Source organism: Mus musculus, chromosome 9 (genome assembly GCF_000001635.26).
Source record: "Mus musculus strain C57BL/6J chromosome 9, GRCm38.p6 C57BL/6J".
NCBI classification, from domain to species: Eukaryota; Metazoa; Chordata; class Mammalia; order Rodentia; family Muridae; genus Mus; species Mus musculus.
The window spans coordinates 108,565,578-108,584,553 of record NC_000075.6 but is presented as its reverse complement, the minus strand read 5'-3'; the positions used below and the strand labels follow the sequence as shown (position 1 = coordinate 108,584,553).

Below are 18,976 nucleotides of genomic sequence, written 5' to 3'. Positions count from 1 at the left end.
AAGACAGCTACAGTGTACTTAGATATAATAATAAATAAATCTTTTTTTTTTTTTAAATAAATCTTAAAAAAAAAAAAAAAGAGGTCAACCCTCTGCTGTTCAAGTTCACCCTGCAGCCTTCAGGTCCATGCTAAGGTGGTGAATCAGTGGATCTCTAGCTTAGGCCTAGCTCAGTCCCATGAGCAGCCCTCCCCTCCTTAAAAGTGTGTATTGTCACCATTTGAGACAGGACAAGAGACTGATAAGAACCTTGTAGGGCAGCTGGGAGTGGTGGCTCACGCCTTTAATCCCAGTACTCGGGAGGCAGAGGCAGGCGGATTTCTGAGTTCAAGGCCAGCCTGGTCTACAAAGTGACAGCCAGAGCTACACAGAGAAACCCTGTCTCGAAAAACCATAAAACAACTCAACCTTAATAGATGGTCCTGCCAGGTGCCTATGCCCTCAATTCCAGCACTCAAGAGGCAGAGGCAGGCAGATCTCTGAGTTTTGAGGCCAGCCTGGTCTACAGAGCAAATTTCAGGCCAGCCAGGATTATACAGTAAGACCCTGTTCTCAGAAAACAACAAACTGCAGAGTGGTGGACGGAAAGTGACCACCCAAGGACAGAAAACACTCAAGAATCTTGTAGGGGGTAGAAGGAGTACTTGGTGCCCAGTACTCCAGCTCAGTCATCAGCATCACCCACACCCAACACCCACACCCACATACCCTCTTCCTGCAGAAATCCCAGGCTTCCTGAGTGACGAGGAGTGTCGGCTCATCATCCACCTGGCACAGATGAAAGGGTTACAGCGAAGCCAGATCCTGCCCACTGAGGAGTATGAGGAGGCGATGAGCGCCATGCAGGTCAGCCAGCTGGACCTCTTCCAGCTGTTGGATCAGAACCACGACGGTCGCCTGCAGCTCCGAGAGGTTAGGACCCCACCGGCCATGTGGGTGGGTACTGGAGAAAATGCCTAAAATGACCGTTCCAGTTGCCAGGAGAGTTGGTCTAGCTTAGCCCTGGCCTCTGTAGTCAAATGCTACCCCAGGCTTGCTTGGACATGCCCCCAGCCTGGGGTCCATCCTACTTTCTCCTCTGACAGTCCCTTACTGCCCCAGAGACTCCAGAGGAAGTCCCTTCATAGGGAAGGCTGTTATCACAAGTTATTTTTAGAAGCGTACCTTCTTGCTGCCATGTCTAAAAGTGATGATGGAGTTAAGTCCCGAGTACCAGTCAGCCTGCATCTTTCTCTCCCACACCCTCACCTAAGGACTCCTGAGAGAGTCACTTCACTTCTCACACGGGACCTGCTTTTCCTGAGAAACGTGGTAGTTAGGTCCCAGCCACATGTCTTCCTGGTTCCTGTCCTCTCATCTTAGCCAGGCCTTAGTTCGAGGTTGACATACACGGGGCCTGTTTCCATTCTGCCTTCAGCAGGTCTGGGGATGGATATAGCCCGCAGGCACATGTACCTCCTTTCTGGCTTCCTTCATGGCTATCACTGAACTGCACTGAGATCTCGGCGTTCCTGTGTCTTCTTCACTCATGCCCTGGCAATAAAACCTTTAGCTCTATAGCAAGCCCCGTGTCCTGTCTGTTCTGGTGATTCTTTGCTACTCTGCTTTAGGTCCTGGCCCAGACTCGCCTGGGAAATGGACGGTGGATGACTCCAGAGAACATTCAGGAGATGTACTCTGCAATCAAAGCAGACCCTGACGGTGATGGTGAGCGCAAACCTTCCACTGTTCCATGCTTGTGAGCTGTCTCCTCCCAGGAGCATGCCCTGAAAAGTTCAGGGGCCCTTCCCTTGCAGCAGGCAGCTTTCATGCCCAGCTTTGAAAATGCACAGAGTTAGGGAGGTGAGGATCTAGGTTTCTATCGAACCTAGAGTGAAAATTCAGCTGGAGCCTGTGGCTGGCTCTCAATCTAGGCCAAAGGATAGAACAATTACAGCAAAGCCACCCACTCTTCCAGAGCCCCAGAGGGATACCTCTGCTTAGTGGTCTGAGCAGGAAGAGAGGAGCCTTCTCATCTGTGGGGTGGTCAGGAGTTTGGGGTTTTTTTTTTTTGCTAGGGTAACTGGTATTGTAGCAGGAAGGGCTGGCCAACATGGTTCCTCCCAGGATGACGTGAGGGGACTTCTGGGGACTATCCCTGCTTTCACACTACAGTGTGAAAGGCCCTGGGGGAGACTCAGCACAGGATGATCTCTCTCCTCACACTCTATAGGTTGGAGCATGGCTCACACTGCTACAGGGCAGGTGGCAGAGCCCAGGGCCATCTTGGTCATGTGGCCCAAATGTCCTATGGAGACCCTGCTCTGGCTGTCTGGGTTTTCGGGACCAAATCAAGGTTTAAACAGAAAACAAACTTCTCTGGGTCTTCCCTCAGGGCCCGATGTGACAGAAACCAGGTTCATCTGACCCGAGTCCAGGTGGGGACACATGGCCCCCCAGTGCCTGAGGCCAGGGGCTGCCGCTACCTTTGGGGTAGGTAGGGAGGTGCCGCCTGCCACTGTGCTTCTCCACATTGGCCTGGCAGGCACTGATGAGGGTGCTCTGCGCAGGCGTGCTGAGTCTGCAGGAATTTTCCAACATGGACCTCCGAGACTTCCACAAGTACATGAGGAGCCATAAGGCAGAATCCAATGAGCTGGTGAGGAACAGCCACCACACATGGCTCCACCAGGGAGAGGGAGCACATCACGTCATGCGTGCCATCCGCCAGAGGTGAGCACCGCAATCATCCTCCCTGGGGCAGGGTGGCCACACAAGTTCTTTGCCAGAGCCAAAGGGACAGAACTGATGGGGAACTCTGAAGAACAGGCAGCTATTGAATGCACATTAGCCTGACTGTGGGCAAACAAACTGTCTTAGAAATAAATCAAGCCTGGCATGGTGCCACATGCCTTTAATCCCAGCACTCAGGAGGCAGAGGCAAGTGGATGTCTATGAGTTCGAGGCCAGCCTGGTCTACAAAGCAAGTCCAGGACAGCCAGAGCTACAGAGAGAAAACCTGTCTTGAAAAAAAAAAAAAAACAATCAAATATTTATTTTCTGTTAATTAGGAAAATGAGAACTTATTTCTGATCAGAGAATCCCTGTCCCTTGAACAGATAGCGTCATAAGCCAGGCTAAGACCGCATGCCCGTCATCCTGCAGTCCGTAGCTAAGGCCTGGACTTGGGAGTGAAACTGTCTCAGAAACCCTGGAAAGATGAGGAAAGGACGTGGCTTGGTTGGTCAAGAGCTTGCCTAGCCTGTGATCACACACTGCAGAAAACCAGGCCTTGCTGCGCACAGCCCCAATCCCAGAACTTGGGAGGCAGAGACGGAAGCATCAGGAGTTTAAGATTGGCCTAGGCTACAGAGTTCCAGGCCGACACGGGGCTGCATCAGATCCTATCTAAATAATAACAGAAAGAAAACAAAAAATAAAAACAGAGGCTGGCGTGCTAGGATCAAATCTAAGACCTTGTACATGTTAGGCAAGCCCATGACGATTAAATCATTACATGACAGCCTTCCTGCTCTTAGAAATCAAGTCCAGCGTGGCTCGTGGGACTTCCAGGGGAGGTGAGCAGGGGTGAAGCTTGTGGCTGGCCCAGGATGCACCTTGGTCAGCTCCTTCAGGTGGCCATCCTGCTGAAATACCTGCTGCCTACCAGGGTCCTGCGCCTCACTCGCCTCTCCCCGGAGATTGTGGAGTTCAGTGAGCCACTACAGGTTGTACGATATGGTGAGGGAGGTCACTACCATGCCCATGTGGACAGCGGACCCGTGTACCCAGAGACCATCTGCTCCCATACCAAGCTGGTAGCCAATGAATCTGTACCGTTTGAGACCTCCTGTCGGCAAGTACCTCCCATGGGGGGGGGGGGGTAGGGAGGTGGGGCTTCAGTTCCCAGACTGGGTACCTTGAGGACATGTATTACCTGCTATTGGACCAAGGATACACTGGGCCATTTGGTCAGCCATACCCCTACCTTTCCCCCAAGTCTCTTCTTCACTCTTTATGGAGTAACTGGAAAGTGGTAGCTCCTGGCCACTGTATCTATTCAAATGAAAACAGATCTAGATATCTACAGATACTGGAAATTGGCCCTGTAAGCACTGGTCTTGACTCCATTGTTGGAGGTCCCTGCCTCAGTTTCTACAGTTGTACCCTCCTGCCTGCACAAAGTTAGGTTTTCTTGTGGCTTTCTGGCTCAGTCCTCCCAGTTGCAAGGAGACTTTACATGATATTCCTGCTTCTATCAGCTTACTTTCCCCAGCCAGATCTTTGGTTTAAGGTCACAAACTTACCTAAGTGCACCTGCGATCTTGGCCACACAAGGAGAGTGACTCTGTGGGGAAGAGGGCTGGAGATGTCTTAGCTATCCTAGCCTGACCCTGTGGGCCCTGGGTATCCTGCCCACAAGTGGGAATGTTGGGGATCTACTCAGCAGCCTCCCCCTGCCTTACAGCTACATGACAGTGCTGTTTTATTTGAACAATGTCACCGGTGGGGGTGAGACCGTCTTCCCTGTGGCAGACAACAGGACCTATGATGAAATGGTAAGGGCCAGTGAGCTGTTATTACTCTTGGGCTGGTAGGGCCTTGGGCAAGTGTGTACACACCCTTCCAGAGCTGGGACGAGGGCACATCTGCCTGTTTTCCCTCCAGCCAACCTTGGCTGCCTGGTCCTGCAATGGCAGGCAGTCCACAAACAGCCTCACCTTGTTGCCTACAGAGTCTGATTCAGGATGATGTCGATCTCCGGGACACTCGAAGGCACTGTGACAAGGGCAACCTTCGTGTCAAGCCCCAGCAAGGAACTGCAGTCTTTTGGTACAACTACCTTCCTGATGGGCAAGGTGAGGGCTTTACTCATGGCCAGGTCTTGGGCTTCTCTGAGGGAACTCATCTCTCCCTCCTGCTCTCCTGGAGGACTGTTCCTGTCTTCCATAGCCAGGGATTTCAAAGCACAGTAGCACTAGTACAGTATCTTCGGTTATCTCCGCCCACCGTCCTTGCGCACCAGCCTTCCTGCTGTCTGGGGCAGGGAAACTTCTCTCCACAACCCAGGCTGGGAAGAGCTATAGCCAAGCTCAGAAGCAAGGAAGCTTGGTTAATTTTAAGGGCCAGTATGTTGACCATGCCTTAGTGGGTGAGACGCCAAGTCCTTCCATGGGGATTAGATGTGTGCACAGCTCAGGCTGAGCCAATCTAGGGTTTTCCCCTCCCTAACTTGTCCTTTGTTCATGTCACCTTCTTACCCCAGGCTGGGTGGGTGAAGTGGACGACTACTCGTTGCATGGGGGCTGCCTGGTCACCCGCGGCACCAAGTGGATCGCTAACAACTGGATCAATGTGGACCCTAGCCGGGCACGGCAAGCCTTGTTCCAGCAGGAGATGGCTCGTCTGGCTCGGGAAGGTGGCATGGACTCACAACCCGAGTGGGCCTTGGACCGAGCCTACAGTGATGCCCGTGTGGAGCTCTGACGCAAGGCCCTGATGCGAATCACCCGCTGCCCAACGTCAAAGACCCTGCAGGTCCTCTGTCCTACTGCAGACTGAAGTTCTGGCCGACCTCTTGCCCTAGCCCTCCCTGCCTGCAGCCGCGATCAAAGGCGCAGTTCCTACATTCACGTTATTTATTGGTGTACAGCCTCCATGCTGCTCCGTTAAATAAAACTACAGGGCTTCCAGCCAGGGGCCGGCGAGCTAAGCGCCCGCTTGGGGGAGGGGAGGCCCACCGCCCCTCCCGGCTAGTCTCATGTGTGTGTGTGTGGGGGGGTGACTCTGATCCGGCCAATCAGGAGCGGGATCGCGTGGGGGACAGGGTCGTCATTGGACGTCCGCAGCCCAGCGCCAGGGCTTTGCTACCTGTAGCTAAGGGCTTCGGAGCTCTGCAGCGCGGCTCTCCAGACGGCTGGTTCTCGCGAGAACGCAGCTCTCTTCTTGTCCGTGGCAGCCACAGCAGCTCCAGGAACGTCATGGACGCTTTCGGGGACTATGTCTGGCCGCGGGCGACTTCCGAGCTCATACTCCTCCCGGTTACGGGTCTGGAGTGTGTTGGGGACAGGCTGCTGGCGGGTGAGGCTTGGTCGGCTCTAGTCGTGCTAGCGGGCGAAGAACTAGCCTCTCCCTGGGTGGTCGCACCGGACAAAGGGATGCCCTGGGGAGGAGGATGGGCAGCGGGCTGGGGACTGGCGAGGGGTGGGAGTGGGGGGAATAAGGCAGGTTCGGAGGTGGCGGGAAACACAGGCCGGCGGAGGAGGGCGGGGCTCGAGAGACAGTGGCAGCTCTTCATAAATTGCAGCCAGCTTGGAAAGGGTGGACAGAGACGCTTGAAGGTGTGGGGGACGCAGTCGTTCCATGTTGGGGGAGGGACGTTGCACCCTCAGGTGAACGCAAATGATCAAAACCCCTGGAGAGGAAGAAAAAAAAAAAAAGGGCAGCCTCAGGGGGTGTGGCGGGAGTGTGGCTTCTGGAGAGGGTTGAAGCTCCGCCCCCAAAGATGAGGGGGCCAAAAAATTGCTTTCTGAGTAGAGCAGTATCCAGAGAGGCTGGGGCTTAGGTTCCTCTGGAGAACCAACTGGGGGGTCTGAGCCAACTGGGTTAGTAATCACATGTCTCAGTGTCTGGTGGTAAAGGTCTGAGATGGCTCTGAGGTGCCAAGTGTCCTGGAAGCAGTAGGGCCTGATGCGAAGCCATCCTTTGGTGATGGTGGTGTTGGGTTTTACAAGGACCCTTGGCACTGACAATTAGGCCTTGGGTCAGCCATTATTAGCCTCAGCAGGGCTGCGTGTTTGTCTTGTGGTGAGGGTATATTCTAGAGTTGATGTGTGTGTGTGCGTGTGCGTGCGTGTGTGTGCAAGTGCAAACATTGGGTTGCTCCAGTGAGCTAAACTCTCTGGAGGTGGGACCGGCAAACTTCAGGAAATGAAATCCGTAGAATTTTGAAGAAAGAGACATTAAGAGAGGAGTAAGGTAATGAGGAATCCTGACGAGTCCGAGGAGGAGGAGATCGTGGGAAACAAACGGCTGCAAGATGACCAAAAGGGAGCTGAGAGTCCCATTCTAGAAAACGTCTGTGGGTTCTATACACATGTATGGGGGTGTAAGAGATTCCCCGGGAAGTATGTGGATTTGTATAGAGGGAGGCCCTGGACAAGCCCCTCTTGAGCACAAGTTAGGAATGTTCCTAACTCAGAAGACGCTAGCTTTGATTCTGCTGTGTTAAATGCTGTCCAGGTTCTTAATACCTGCACCTCATCTCTCCTCCCAAGCCTTGTTGCTTTTAAGTCTCAGTCGCATACAAAGGACGATCTCACAGCTGTCCAGGGGTGGGGCCAGAATGCAAGCCTCACCCCTGCCTGCCAAAGTGTGGGCAGCTTCAGCACGCATGCACACACACAAACACACACACACACACACACACACACACACACACAAAACCACATACCTACCCACCCCATCGCCTCTGTTGAGCCTCAGGGATTAGACTGATGAAGGATGCTGATGGCTAAAGGGTGCAAAGGTCGACACAGCCTTTTCCCTAAGGGAGGGAGAATCTGGAAAATGCATGCAGAGGCAGGTGGAGCTGAGAGTTTGGGCTAGAGCAGAGCAAGGGCTTTCCATCTGAAGTGTAAGGATGGTGTGCACCAGAGGAAATCCTAGTGACTGTCATTAAGGGTGATGGATAGCCAGGCATGACAGCATACTGCCACAGTCCCAGCAGATTCGAGGTTGAGGCAAGAGGATCTTGAATTCAAGGCCAACCTGGGCTCTCTGAGAGAACCTTACCACAAAAACGAGTGACTGACAGGAGTGTGCCTTTGCAGTTGAGGTCCGGCTGAAGTGGAGGCACGGGTTTGGTAGGATGCTGTGTCCTGGTATATTCTGAGTCTGTATGCTAAGGAGTGGCCTGCTCCACTCATGCGTCCTAGGATCAGGTGCGTGCGTGCGTGTGTGGTGCTGATGTGGCTCTTTACCTCTGTCTAGGCGAGGGGCCTGATTTACTGGTGTACAACTTGGACCTTGGTGGGCATCTCCGAATGGTGAAGAGAGTCCAGAACCTGCTTGGTCACTTTCTCATCCATGGGTTCCGAGTGCGACCAGAGCCTAAAGGAGACCTGGACTCTGAGGCCATGATAGCTGTGTTTGGGAGCAAGGGCCTCAAAGTTGTGAAAGTCAGCTGGGGTCAAAGCCATCTTCGGGAGCTCTGGCGCTCTGGCCTGTGGAACATGTCCGACTGGATCTGGGATGTCCGCTGGATCGAGGGTAACGTAGCCGTGGCCTTGGGCCACAACTCGGTGGTACTGTATGACCCAGTGATAGGGTGCATGCTGCAGGACGTCCCCTGCACAGACAGGTGTACCCTGTCCTCAGCCTGCCTGGTTGGTGACACCTGGAAGGAACTGACCATCGTGGCTGGCGCGGTTTCCAATGAGCTCCTGATCTGGTACCCAGCCACTGCTTTAACAGACAACAAACCCGTGGCCCCTGACCGGCGGGTTAGTGGCCATGTGGGTGTCATCTTTAGCATGTCATACCTGGAAAGCAAGGGCCTGCTGGCAACTGCTTCAGAAGACCGAAGTGTTCGTCTCTGGAAGGTGGGGGACCTCCGGGTGCCTGGGGGTCGGGTTCAGAATATTGGCCACTGCTTTGGGCACAGTGCCCGAGTGTGGCAGGTGAAGCTCTTAGAGAACTATCTCATCAGTGCAGGAGAAGACTGTGTCTGCTTGGTGTGGAGCCACGAAGGCGAGATCCTTCAAGCCTTTCGGGGCCACCGGGGCCGAGGTATCCGGGCCATAGCCACTCACGAGAGGCAGGCCTGGGTGGTCACTGGGGGAGACGACTCAGGCATTCGACTCTGGCACCTGGCAGGCCGAGGGTACCCAGGCTTGGGCGTCTCATCCCTGTCCTTCAAATCTCCTAGCCGGCCAGGTGCCCTCAAGGCTGTGACTCTGGCTGGTTCCTGGCGAGTCCTGGCAGTGACTGATGTGGGGTCCCTGTACCTCTACGACCTTGAGGTCAAGTCCTGGGAGCAGCTGCTGGAGGACAATCGCTTTCGGTCTTACTGCCTGCTAGAGGCAGCTCCTGGGCCCGAGGGCTTTGGACTCTGTGCCTTGGCCAACGGGGAGGGTCTTGTTAAGGTGGTTCCCATCAACACCCCCACCGCTGCCGTCGAGCAGAAACTGTTCCAGGGGAAGGTGCACAGCCTGAGCTGGGCCCTTCGTGGTTACGAGGAGCTGCTTTTGTTAGCATCGGGCCCTGGTGGGGTGATAGCTTGTTTGGAGATCTCAGCTGCACCCACTGGCAAGGCTATCTTTGTCAAGGAACGTTGCCGGTACCTCCTTCCCCCAAGCAAGCAACGATGGCACACATGTAGTGCTTTCCTGCCCCCGGGTGACTTCCTCGTCTGTGGGGACCGCCGTGGCTCTGTGATGCTATTCCCTGTCAGACCATGTCTATTCAAAAAGCCTGGGGCCGGAAGCAAGGCTATTACTGCAGCTGAGGCACCTGGAGCTGGTAGTGGGAGCGGTGGGTCTGAGAGTGTCCCAACAGGAATAGGCCCCGTCTCTACACTCCATTCTCTGCATGGGAAACAGGGTGTGACCTCAGTTACCTGCCATGGTGGCTACCTATACAGCACAGGGCGGGATAGCTCCTACTTCCAGCTCTTTGTACATGGCGGCCACCTCCAGCCGGTCCTAAGGCAGAAAGCCTGTCGAGGCATGAACTGGGTAGCTGGGCTTCGGATGGTGCCTGATGGAAGTATGGTCATCTTGGGTTTCCATGCCAACGAGTTTGTAGTGTGGAGCCCCCGGTCCCATGAGAAGCTGCATATCGTCAACTGTGGGGGAGGGCACCGCTCCTGGGCCTTTTCTGATACTGAGGCAGCCATGGCCTTTACCTACCTGAAGGATGGTGAGGTCATGCTCTATCGGGCTCTAGGTGGCTGCATCCGGCCCAATGTGATTCTCCGGGAGGGTCTGCATGGCCGTGAAATCACATGTGTAAAGCGTGTGGGCACAGTGACCCTGGGCCCTGAATTTGAGGTACCCAACTTGGAGCATCCTGACTCCCTGGAGCCTGGCAGTGAGGGGCCTGGTCTGATTGACATAGTGATAACAGGCAGTGAGGACACTACTGTCTGTGTCCTAGCACTTCCCACCACCACAGGCTCAGCCCACGCCCTCACTTCTGTCTGTAACCATATCTCCTCTGTGCGAGCCCTGGCAGTGTGGGCTGTTGGCACCCCAGGTGGCCCACAGGATACTCGACCAGGGCTCACTGCTCAGGTAGTGTCTGCAGGGGGCCGAGCGGAGATTCACTGCTTCAGCGTCATGGTCACTCCGGACGCTAGCACCCCCAGCCGCCTTGCCTGTCATGTCATGCACCTTTCATCCCACCGGCTGGATGAGTACTGGGACCGGCAGCGGAACAAGCACAAGATGATCAAGGTGGACCCTGAGACCAGGTAAGGCGGCCTCCCTGTCATGGGCGGGGCGTGAGAGGGTTATAGGAAAGTCCTGACTCCTGACTGCAGGCCCCACCTGACCGGTGTGTACCCCCTACAGGTACATGTCTCTTGCTATTTGTGAGCTTGACAACGATAGGCCTGGCCTCGGCCCTGGCCCCCTTGTGGCTGCAGCCTGTAGTGATGGAGCAGTGAGGTGAGCTCATAGGGCAGAGGAGGGGGAGGGGAGGGGGAGGGTGTGAGCTCTCCAGGACGGTTCCCAGACCACCACCCCTCCTCCTCGCCCCCAGGCTCTTTCTCCTGCAGGACTCTGGGCGAATTCTGCATCTCCTAGCTGAGTCTTTCCACCACAAGCGGTGTGTCCTCAAAGTCCACTCCTTCACACATGAGGCACCTAACCAGCGTCGGTGAGAGGCAGCCCTCTGTGGGTTGGGTAAGGGCTCCTGTTTTTCCATCCCTTTTACTGATCTGGCTGTCCTCTCCTGGCTTCCAGGAGGCTGATCCTGTGCAGTGCAGCTACAGATGGCAGCCTAGCCTTCTGGGATCTCACCACGGCAATGGACAAAGGCTCTACTACCCTGGAGCTTCCAGCACACCCTGGGCTTCCCTACCGTGAGTACCGTGACACCCCTCATTACCTCTCTCACAAGATAAAAGCGGGAGCTAACAGCCACTCTCTTCCTCCAGAGATGGGCACCCCCTCCATGACCGTGCAAGCCCATAGCTGTGGCGTCAATAGCCTGCACACTTTGCCTACACCTGAGGGCCACCACCTTGTGGCCAGTGGCAGTGAGGATGGGTCCCTGCATGTCTTCACACTTGCTGTGAAGATGCCAGAGCCGGAAGAAGCTGATGGGGAGGCTGAGCTGGTGCCCCAGTTATGTGTCCTAGAGGAATATTCCGTCCCCTGCGCACATGCTGCCCATGTGACAGGCGTCAAGATCCTAAGTCCCAAGCTCATGGTCTCAGCCTCCATAGACCAGCGGCTGACCTTCTGGCGTCTGGGACAGGGTGAGCCCACCTTCATGAATAGCACTGTGTACCATGTGCCAGATGTGGCCGACATGGACTGCTGGCCTGTGAGCCCTGAGTTTGGCCACCGCTGTGCTCTGGCAGGTCAGGGACTTGAGGTTTACAACTGGTATGACTGAGTTATCCCAGTGGGTGGAGAACTGAGCACAGGGCCTGACTGCAGACAGTAGAGCAGGGATCAGCTGTCTGTGTCACGCTCAGTGTGCTCTGGGGAGGCGAGGCAGTACCATAGTTCTCGCAAGTATTCCAGTAGGGTGTTGCATAGGAGGACCAAGAACACGCCTCACTCTCACAATAGGATGAAACTGTATTTATTCTGACTTTAAGTGCCCAACATCTGTGAGGTCTTGTTTCTTTCCCAGTTGATGCTTTTATAAACATTCCCAGTTATTGGGCCCTTAGATGTGGCTCAGCGGAGGGAGGCCCAGCATAGCCAAGCCTGTGTGGAACACCTCACGCACTGCCCTCAAAAGCTGTAGGCGAGCAAACATCTGACCAAAGAGGTGTGGCCGAGGTTCCTGAAAGAAAAGCAGCCAGGCGCATCCTCATTTCCCGTGTGCTCAGCCTTGCCCACATTTCCCGCAGACCCCCCTTGCTGTATGCTCACCCCTAGAATATGTACTCGGTTATAGTAGGAGCTGAAATCCATGCTGAGCTGCACCAGGAACTTGCATACCTAGAGACAGACGTTGAGTCGTTGAGCTGTTGTCTTTTTTCTTGTGTTACAACCCAGAATAAAGAATAATGTGTGAAATGTCTTCTGTGCCTTACCATCTCCGTGCGGACAGGGATGTGGAGGCCTGGGGTGCCGGCCAGACTCACAGTCTGGCTCAGCAGGTCCAGAAAGGGAAGGACACTGTTGAAAAGCAGCAGCCACTCACCCTGCGGGAGACAAGCGTGCTAGGAAGACAAGTCCAAGCCTTGTGGACGTTTATCAGGACCAACACTCACCTCATCATGGAGTAGTGAGAAGTCCAGACTGCTCACAAGCGGAAAAGTGGGATACAGACCTTGCTCCGTTCCATGTTTGTAGCCCTCGAAGAGTGTGGCAAGGCGGGCACAGTTATACATGACAAAAGTCCCGCTCTTTGTGCCCTTTGTTGAGATGGTGCTGTGGGCCAGGAGGAGCTGGGGAATGGTAACATAGCTGCAGAGGGCCTTGGCTCTGTACCTGCATCCTCCGTCCTGGTGTCGGGAGGCTTACCTGGCTCTGTGGGGCTGTGCTTAGCATCTCAAATTTGATGGTAGCCACGGAGAGGATGTCGAAGGTCTCAGTCCAGGCGGGGTCTGGGGTGCGAGAGAGGCTGGTCAGTGTCTGAAGACGAAGCACACAGGCCAGAGGTGTGCGTGACCTGCTTCCACCTCAGCGCACACGCAGGATCTCCCAGGTGTACCTTGTGCCAGGTCTCCTCCGTGCTTCAGAGCTGAGGCCTCGCACACCTGAGCATGTCTGAGCCTAGAAAAGCGAGCCAGTAAGCAAGGTCTCAGTGAAAGCTGTCCCTACCTTTACGCTGTTGGTGGCTGTGGATGGCATCCCTTTCATACTCACCTGTAGTACTGAGGGGCAGTCAGCTGGGTGCCGGGTACACCAGCCATTTTCACGGGACCACACACCAGGTGTTTCTGTGAAAGACTGGAAGGGCTCAGCCCAGTTGGCACTACCCTCCCCGCTTCAGGGAACTATATCAGTTGCTTTTCTACCTTGGTTTTCCCAATCTGTAACCACCAGCCTTCCTTCGTACCTCCTCAAGACACCATCATCCTTTTTCTTAAGACTACATAGTCACAGGACATTTGCACTTGTAGCACGGGTGCCTATGGTCACATCAGTCTCTAAACCCCATGGTATTCCAGGCCTGAGGTCGGAGGTGGTTTGGTTAACTTTGGTAACCAACCTGCTTGTGAGGAGCCCGGTCATCCAATTTCTGCCAGAGCAAATCCAGCTTTTGTTGCTGGAATGCCTCTTCACAGCTAACCACGTGTATAACCACGCAGTCATCTACACCAGCATCTGGACGCCCAGCCTGAGGAGAGATGGGGCAGTTACTACAAAGATACAAAAATCCAGTTTGGGCAGAGGTCAAGGCAGCCACTCACCGGGCCTGGGTGGCCGCCCTCTGGCCAGTGGCGCACAGCCTCCTGCAGCTCCGAGAGCACAGAGAGCACATCTTCAGTCACTACAGAAAACAAGAGGTGTTGAAGTGCCTGGCAGTGCAGAGACACAACCCCACCCATGTTCTGCCGTTTGTCCTACCCAAACAGTGGTCTATGCTGGGGTCATAGCCAGCAGTGCCTCTCTGTTCTACCAGTTCCTTCAGACACAGTCGGCCTAGGACGCCAGGGGGCAGCGTCGCTTCCTTAGAACCATTAAGGTTTGCAAGAACACAGGTTCTCAGTGTTTCGGTCGAGGTGCTCTTCGAGGCAGTGGGCCATTCCACCCGAAGTTTCTGGAGGAAAGTTGACATGTGAGGGTCCCGCACCGGGGGCACTGAGCACACACGTACCCTGCAAAGCAAGGGAGGCTGTCTCAGCCTGCGGACCAGGCTTAGATTATCATGACTCCCACCTTTTCTATCCCCAAATGTTCGGTCTTTTGCCATTATAGCTTCGAACACGCACTTACCCATGAGCACGCAGTACCCGTACTAGATGATCGGCTACGAGCACGGCACGCAGCTGGCTCAATCGGAGCGTCCCCGAATTACAGCGCAGTGCTGGGCAGTGTAGGACAACTCGCGGGCCTGGTGAGGCAGGTTTGGCGGGAGTAGCATAGGAGGCCAGGGCACCGAGTACATGTTCGAAGACAGCGGGCCGCTGTAGTTGGAGCGATAAACCCGCGGGTGTCGGCGCGCAGCGCAGTACAGGGGCCACTCCGGGACCCTGCAGGCAGGAGACCGCACGGAACACGCACTCTGGCACCTGCAGGCAGATGTGTGTAAGTGGGCCGTAGTTCCGTGGATCCCGCTAGGCATGCCCCACAGGAGCGCACCCACCTGGCCGTCCCTGAAGCGCGCCTGTAGCGCGCTTCGCGGTGCCAAGAAGTCTCGAACACGAAGGTGCCGGGCATGGGTTTCCTTAAACCACACTGGGCTACCAGGCCCTACAGCTGCATTAAGGGCCTCCAGCGTCTCGCCAACCCCAAGGCGCCCGGTCGCCATGGCGACCGGAAGACTAAATGGAACAGGAAGTAAGTTATCCGTAGAGCTTCCGGGAGGTCCGCCTGGCGGGGGCGGGGATCCGGCCGTGGACTCTCCTGAATGGACCAGAGCGATCGAGCATGCCAAGTGAGCTTACATTCTACCCACGCCTCCAGCTCTCCCTCCCGATGGCCTTTCCTGTATTCATGAGCCCTAACCTCCAAATTTGAGGGTCCATTTTTCCTCCTTTTTAAAAAAATCGTCACCCCGAATTATTACTTTGATAACGGATCTTTGTTACCAGGCAAGACACTTTGCCACCAAAGTTTCACATCTTTGTGTTTATGTCTCTTTTTTCTTTTTCTGCCCCATTTAAACAAATTAAAGGCCAGACGCACGAGACGAAATGTCAAAGGAATAAGGCTGTACCATTAATGACACTTTGTTTTTCAAGACAGGGTTTCACTGTGTAGCCATGGCTGTCCTGGAACTCTTTGTAGACCAGAAAGTCCTTGAACTCAGAAATCCACCTGCCTCTGCCTCCTGAGTACTGGGATTAAAGGTGTGTGCCACCACTCGTGTCTTCCATTAAAGACTCTTTACCGCCTACTTGGAAAAGTAACGAAACAAAGCAAAATTTGAGTTCTGATTATTGGTACGCCTTTCCTCGGCTGCGGTATGGAATGTCTTTATTCCCAGTAAAAGCCCAATCGGATAGAATTGCCCATCTTGATACCCGAGGAATTAGTCATCATGATTCCAGGATTACCAGCCTTTAATGTTTTTCCTTTAAACTGGTGTTACCGGCACCTTTGGTTCTTTAGGCAACTGGTCAGTTTAAGACAAATGTGATGATGAGAAGACCCAAATAAGCAGAGCTCTCAGGTAGAGCAAGCTGCAGGTGAGCTTTTCTATGTCCAAACTCTTTCGTTTCCAAGTAACGTGAAACTCCACTTCCCCCAGTAATGAATGAATCCAACCGGTGAACTTTGCTCCGGAGAGGAGTGACATCTAGAGATAGGAAAAGTTCGGGAAGGCCGGGGCTATGAGGCCCTGTTTGGGAGGTGCCGAAAGAGCACTGGGCGGACACGACATTCCCGATGGCTTCTTGGGTGCCCACTCAACGGGAGTGATCGTGTCATTCCAAAGCACTTTCCATGCTGTGGTGTGGGTTCAGCTGCTAGCAGGGCTGGGACCCACCAGCAAGTTGGTGATTTTAGCTACTCTCCCTCCATGAAGACGGTTGGGGTGGGTTTTCCCCAGGAAGTGAAGATCTATCTTTAGCGAGCTGCGGGCTGGGCGGCCTTGTGGGACTCACCGCCATTGCGGCCCTTCAGAGAGAGGACCCAGGACCTCCCTGGTCAGAGTTCTCCAGGGATTCCAGACAGGGCCATCAGCCCGAGCTTTTTTCGTCGCCTCTGACTGCCACCATCAGTCTGGGGGTGCACCTGAGAGATGGAGATCAGAATGGCCCAGTAGTGTAGTGTTTCTGAGAATAGAGACCACATTATCTGGGCCAGGGCGCTGCTCAGGCAGGAGAGCAGGGAACGAAATCCAAGTGCAGCTGGAATGCTCTGGAGACAACAGCTGCTTTTGGGATTCCGTTGCCCGCTGTCCAGCCATTGGAGGAGGGCTCTTGCTCCCAGGTCACTCGCCCTGAGGCCAAACCGGAACCCGCCCATCCCTTCCCAGTGGGCTGAGTAGGAAGGAGTAGGTGTTTTAAACCAGTCTAGTGAGAATGAGACGCTCACCTGGGCCCCAGAACAATAGAAGGTGGGGGCATCCCCCGGGACGAGGTCCTGATCCGGATTAGATCAGAAGGGCTGGATTAGCCCTGTGAGTCCCAAGCAGGAGCCACTTGTACCGGGCAGGCTTCGGAATCCGTCAAGAGGGAAGCGATTCCGTGAGACCCGAGAGGAAGTAAACCCATGTGTCCACTTCTGGGACTCCCCAAAGCTTAGGACCTTTTGTCTGGTGACGGTGCCAGCTCATGAAGTGCCAGGGGCCAAACTGGCCCACATAGCAGCGGCAGGACAGCCTCCCCCCAAGCCCATTGCAACCGGCCCTGCAAAGAACCCCACAGCCAAGCCCCATTTGTGTCAAGCATCCCACCCGTCTAGTCCAGCGGATAGAGAACGCGACAAAGTTCCTCTGAGGCCAGGACAGAACCGGTGCGCAGAGATGCCCATGCCGCGGGACGCCAAGGACTCATGCGCCAGTAGGCCCTAGACTCAGCTCAAGACAGGGGGAGGGAGACTCTCGGTACGCGCGCGCAGAGCGCGCAAGGGCGGGGTGGTGCTCCAGGCGCGGTCTACTTCACGTCTGGTCCGGTTTGGCCCAGTCAGTCCCACTCGAACAGCTACTCCAGCACTGCCACGGCGTGCCCTTCCGCTGGCTCTAGCTGTCCCCAGACTTGGAGCCATTTTAAGGAGAAACCATCTGGCCACACCCCCTCGCGCTGCCGGGAAGCCAATCCATGCTCGGCCACGCCTCTCATGGAGCGCTGCGCCGTCGCCAACGGTCGCGCTGGTGACGGTTGGGGAAAGCAGCGATTTCGAGACTAGCTAGGGAAATTTTAGCCATCTGCCCCGCCCCCGGAGCCCGATTCTCCAAAGCCTGGGATTAAGGGCCTGGAGGCTGGCACCACACCCTGGCCAGGTGTTCATAACAGGACCAGGTGCGCAGCTGCCCCGCCCTGGTCCCTGGGAGCCCGAATAATGGCTGAGAATCCCAGGAACAGGCCGCGGCAGTGGCCTAAACAATACCCTTAGGGCGCCCGTACTAGCAGGTGTTTTTCCCCCTCCTCCTTAGGGACTGTCGCTGGAGGCATGGGGCGGGGTGGGCGACAGGTGCTGACACACCCGCATGGGGAGACAGAGGCTCTGCATTGGCCTACTGCGCCGTTCAAGGTGCGCGGTGCCCTCCGGGACGCAAGGGGCGCTGTGGCTACTTTGAGACAGACAACTCTGTCCCTACGACCGGGTCGTTAAGCGCCGTTGCAGCCATGGCTACTGCTCTAGGATTTCGCTGCCTTTTCCGAACGCGACCTGCGCCGCTCTGTCGGCACGTCGACCGGCTGTGGTGAGCATCCCCTGTCCAGCCTCTGACCACTTGGCCTCGGACCTTTCAATCCCGCATAGTCCGGCCGGGCCACGACTTCCTGACTTTAGCCCTCCGCAGGAGGAACCCGCGTCGGGGACACCGGCTTTCTCCGGCGGACGATGAGTTATACCAGCGGACTCGCATCTCACTGCTGCAAAGCGAGTTCCCTCAGGCCGTGTACATCGACAGCTACAGTAGCAGAGGCTTCACTATCTGCGGAAATCGCGTGTTTGGCCCTTGCGTGCTGCTCCCACAGACGGTGGTCCAGTGGAACGTGAGCCTTCTCCCCTACATTGAAATTTAAATAGCGCCAGAAGCCACTCCCTCCTAGCAAATTTAGCTTTATTTTGTTGCCTATTAGTGTCGCTGTGAGTAAAGGCTGTATAGATTTGATGTGTTGAATGGCCTCTGCTACCATACAGGTGGGATCTCATCAGGATATCACTGAAGAGAGCTTCTCCCTTTTCTGGATGCTGGAACCTAGGATAGGTATGGGGCAGTGGGTAGCACTGGGTCCTAAGTGACCACCTCTCTATCAGACCCTCATCGTTTGGTTGTCTCCACCCTTAGAGATTGTTGTGGTGGGCACTGGAAACAAGACTGAGCGGCTGCACCCTCAAGTACTACAGGCCATGAGGCAGCGGGGAATTGCTGTGGAGGTCCAGGACACGGTAGGTCGTTGGACGTGACAAGTCCACCTAGTTCAAGCCTACTCAGCCCAGGCATGCTAATTCTCATGCTGTTCTCCTTGCAGCCCAATGCCTGTGCCACTTTCAACTTCCTGTGCCACGAAGGTCGAGTGACAGGAGCTGCCCTCATTCCCCCTCCTGGAGAGACTGCACTGGCTTCTTTGGGTCAAGCCTCAGAATGACACATCAGGAACCATCAAGGAGGGCACTGCATGCTCTCAACGCTTTCTCCACACTTGTCATGCTCACCCAGGATAATAATTTATACTCCTCTTACATATTTTTGTTGCTCAGTTTGGCTGCTGACGGGAAGGGGGACGGGAATGACTAAGGGTTGTTTTCACCCAGACAATGTAGGATATTCCCTGGTCCCTTAAAGGCTAGGAGGCAGATTTGAGGAGACCCCAATAGCTTTCCCAACTTCTTTAGAAGTAGAACTACAGGTCCATGAAGTCCACAGGGCATGGCCCAAGGCTCTGTCACAAATGAGACTATGCTATGAACATGTGTGATGGTGGGGACCACAAAAACTGCAAGTGCCCATTGAACTCAAAGATCAGTTG

General features: G+C 55.0%; 4 protein-coding genes and 2 non-coding genes across 17 annotated transcripts in view; 3 read left to right on the top strand and 3 right to left on the bottom strand.

Annotated features, from left to right (window-relative positions):
* P4htm (prolyl 4-hydroxylase, transmembrane (endoplasmic reticulum)) overlaps positions 1-5,692 on the top strand; it is a 19,334-nt gene extending 13,642 nt beyond the window's left edge. For 2 of the 4 annotated variants that reach the window (XM_011242914.2, NM_028944.4), the window contains exons 3-9: positions 722-912; positions 1,611-1,707; positions 2,550-2,712; positions 3,650-3,835; positions 4,448-4,538; positions 4,715-4,838; positions 5,246-5,692. In XM_011242914.2, the coding sequence (XP_011241216.1) occupies positions 778-912; positions 1,611-1,707; positions 2,550-2,712; positions 3,650-3,835; positions 4,448-4,538; positions 4,715-4,838; positions 5,246-5,466 (1,017 nt within the window). In that variant the 5' untranslated portion in view covers positions 722-777 and the 3' untranslated portion in view covers positions 5,467-5,692. Of the gene's footprint in view, positions 1-721; positions 913-1,417; positions 1,558-1,610; positions 1,708-2,374; positions 2,473-2,549; positions 2,713-3,649; positions 3,836-4,447; positions 4,539-4,714; positions 4,839-5,245 lie in introns of those variants that run through there. The other 2 variants (NR_151688.1, NM_001357465.1) reach the window with 2 other exon arrangements.
* A 148-nt stretch (positions 5,693-5,840) lies between these two features.
* On the top strand, positions 5,841-12,243 carry Wdr6 (WD repeat domain 6). The gene is made up of 6 exons (NM_031392.3): positions 5,841-6,060; positions 7,972-10,453; positions 10,554-10,649; positions 10,744-10,860; positions 10,947-11,065; positions 11,141-12,243. Exons 1-6 carry the CDS (start codon positions 5,961-5,963, stop codon positions 11,602-11,604), a joined length of 3,378 nt encoding a protein of 1,125 aa, NP_113569.1. The 5' UTR covers positions 5,841-5,960; the 3' UTR covers positions 11,605-12,243.
* On the bottom strand, positions 11,781-17,070 carry Dalrd3 (DALR anticodon binding domain containing 3). Of its 9 annotated transcripts, XM_017313540.1 has the most exons (13): positions 15,052-17,058; positions 14,479-14,738; positions 14,109-14,404; positions 13,740-13,990; positions 13,583-13,662; positions 13,381-13,509; positions 13,035-13,108; positions 12,880-12,941; positions 12,690-12,772; positions 12,437-12,613; positions 12,257-12,367; positions 12,093-12,161; positions 11,781-12,003 (listed from the first exon to the last, which is right to left on the bottom strand). In XM_017313540.1, exons 2-13 carry the CDS (start codon positions 14,641-14,643, stop codon positions 11,884-11,886), a joined length of 1,617 nt encoding a protein of 538 aa, XP_017169029.1. In that variant the 5' UTR covers positions 14,644-14,738; positions 15,052-17,058; the 3' UTR covers positions 11,781-11,883. The 9 variants fall into 9 exon arrangements, 5 of the variants coding, with proteins under 5 accessions (XP_017169029.1, XP_006511855.1, XP_011241203.1 ...); XR_379772.2 differs by having other exon boundaries at positions 13,035-13,118; positions 14,479-17,070; XM_006511792.2 differs by having other exon boundaries at positions 11,781-12,161; positions 14,479-16,070; positions 16,374-17,070.
* On the bottom strand, positions 15,693-15,777 carry Mir425 (microRNA 425). Its single transcript, NR_029947.1, has one exon. It is a non-coding gene; the product is annotated as a microRNA 425 (primary transcript).
* On the bottom strand, positions 16,162-16,235 carry Mir191 (microRNA 191). Its single transcript, NR_029577.1, has one exon. It is a non-coding gene; the product is annotated as a microRNA 191 (primary transcript).
* Positions 17,071-17,117: 47 nt separating the features above from the next.
* Ndufaf3 (NADH:ubiquinone oxidoreductase complex assembly factor 3) lies at positions 17,118-18,967 on the top strand. Its single transcript, NM_023247.2, has 5 exons — positions 17,118-17,703; positions 17,803-17,998; positions 18,147-18,213; positions 18,295-18,395; positions 18,479-18,967. The coding sequence occupies exons 1-5, from the start codon at positions 17,627-17,629 to the stop codon at positions 18,593-18,595; spliced, it is 558 nt and encodes a 185-aa protein (NP_075736.1). The 5' UTR covers positions 17,118-17,626; the 3' UTR covers positions 18,596-18,967.
* The last annotated feature ends 9 nt before the right edge of the window (positions 18,968-18,976 follow it).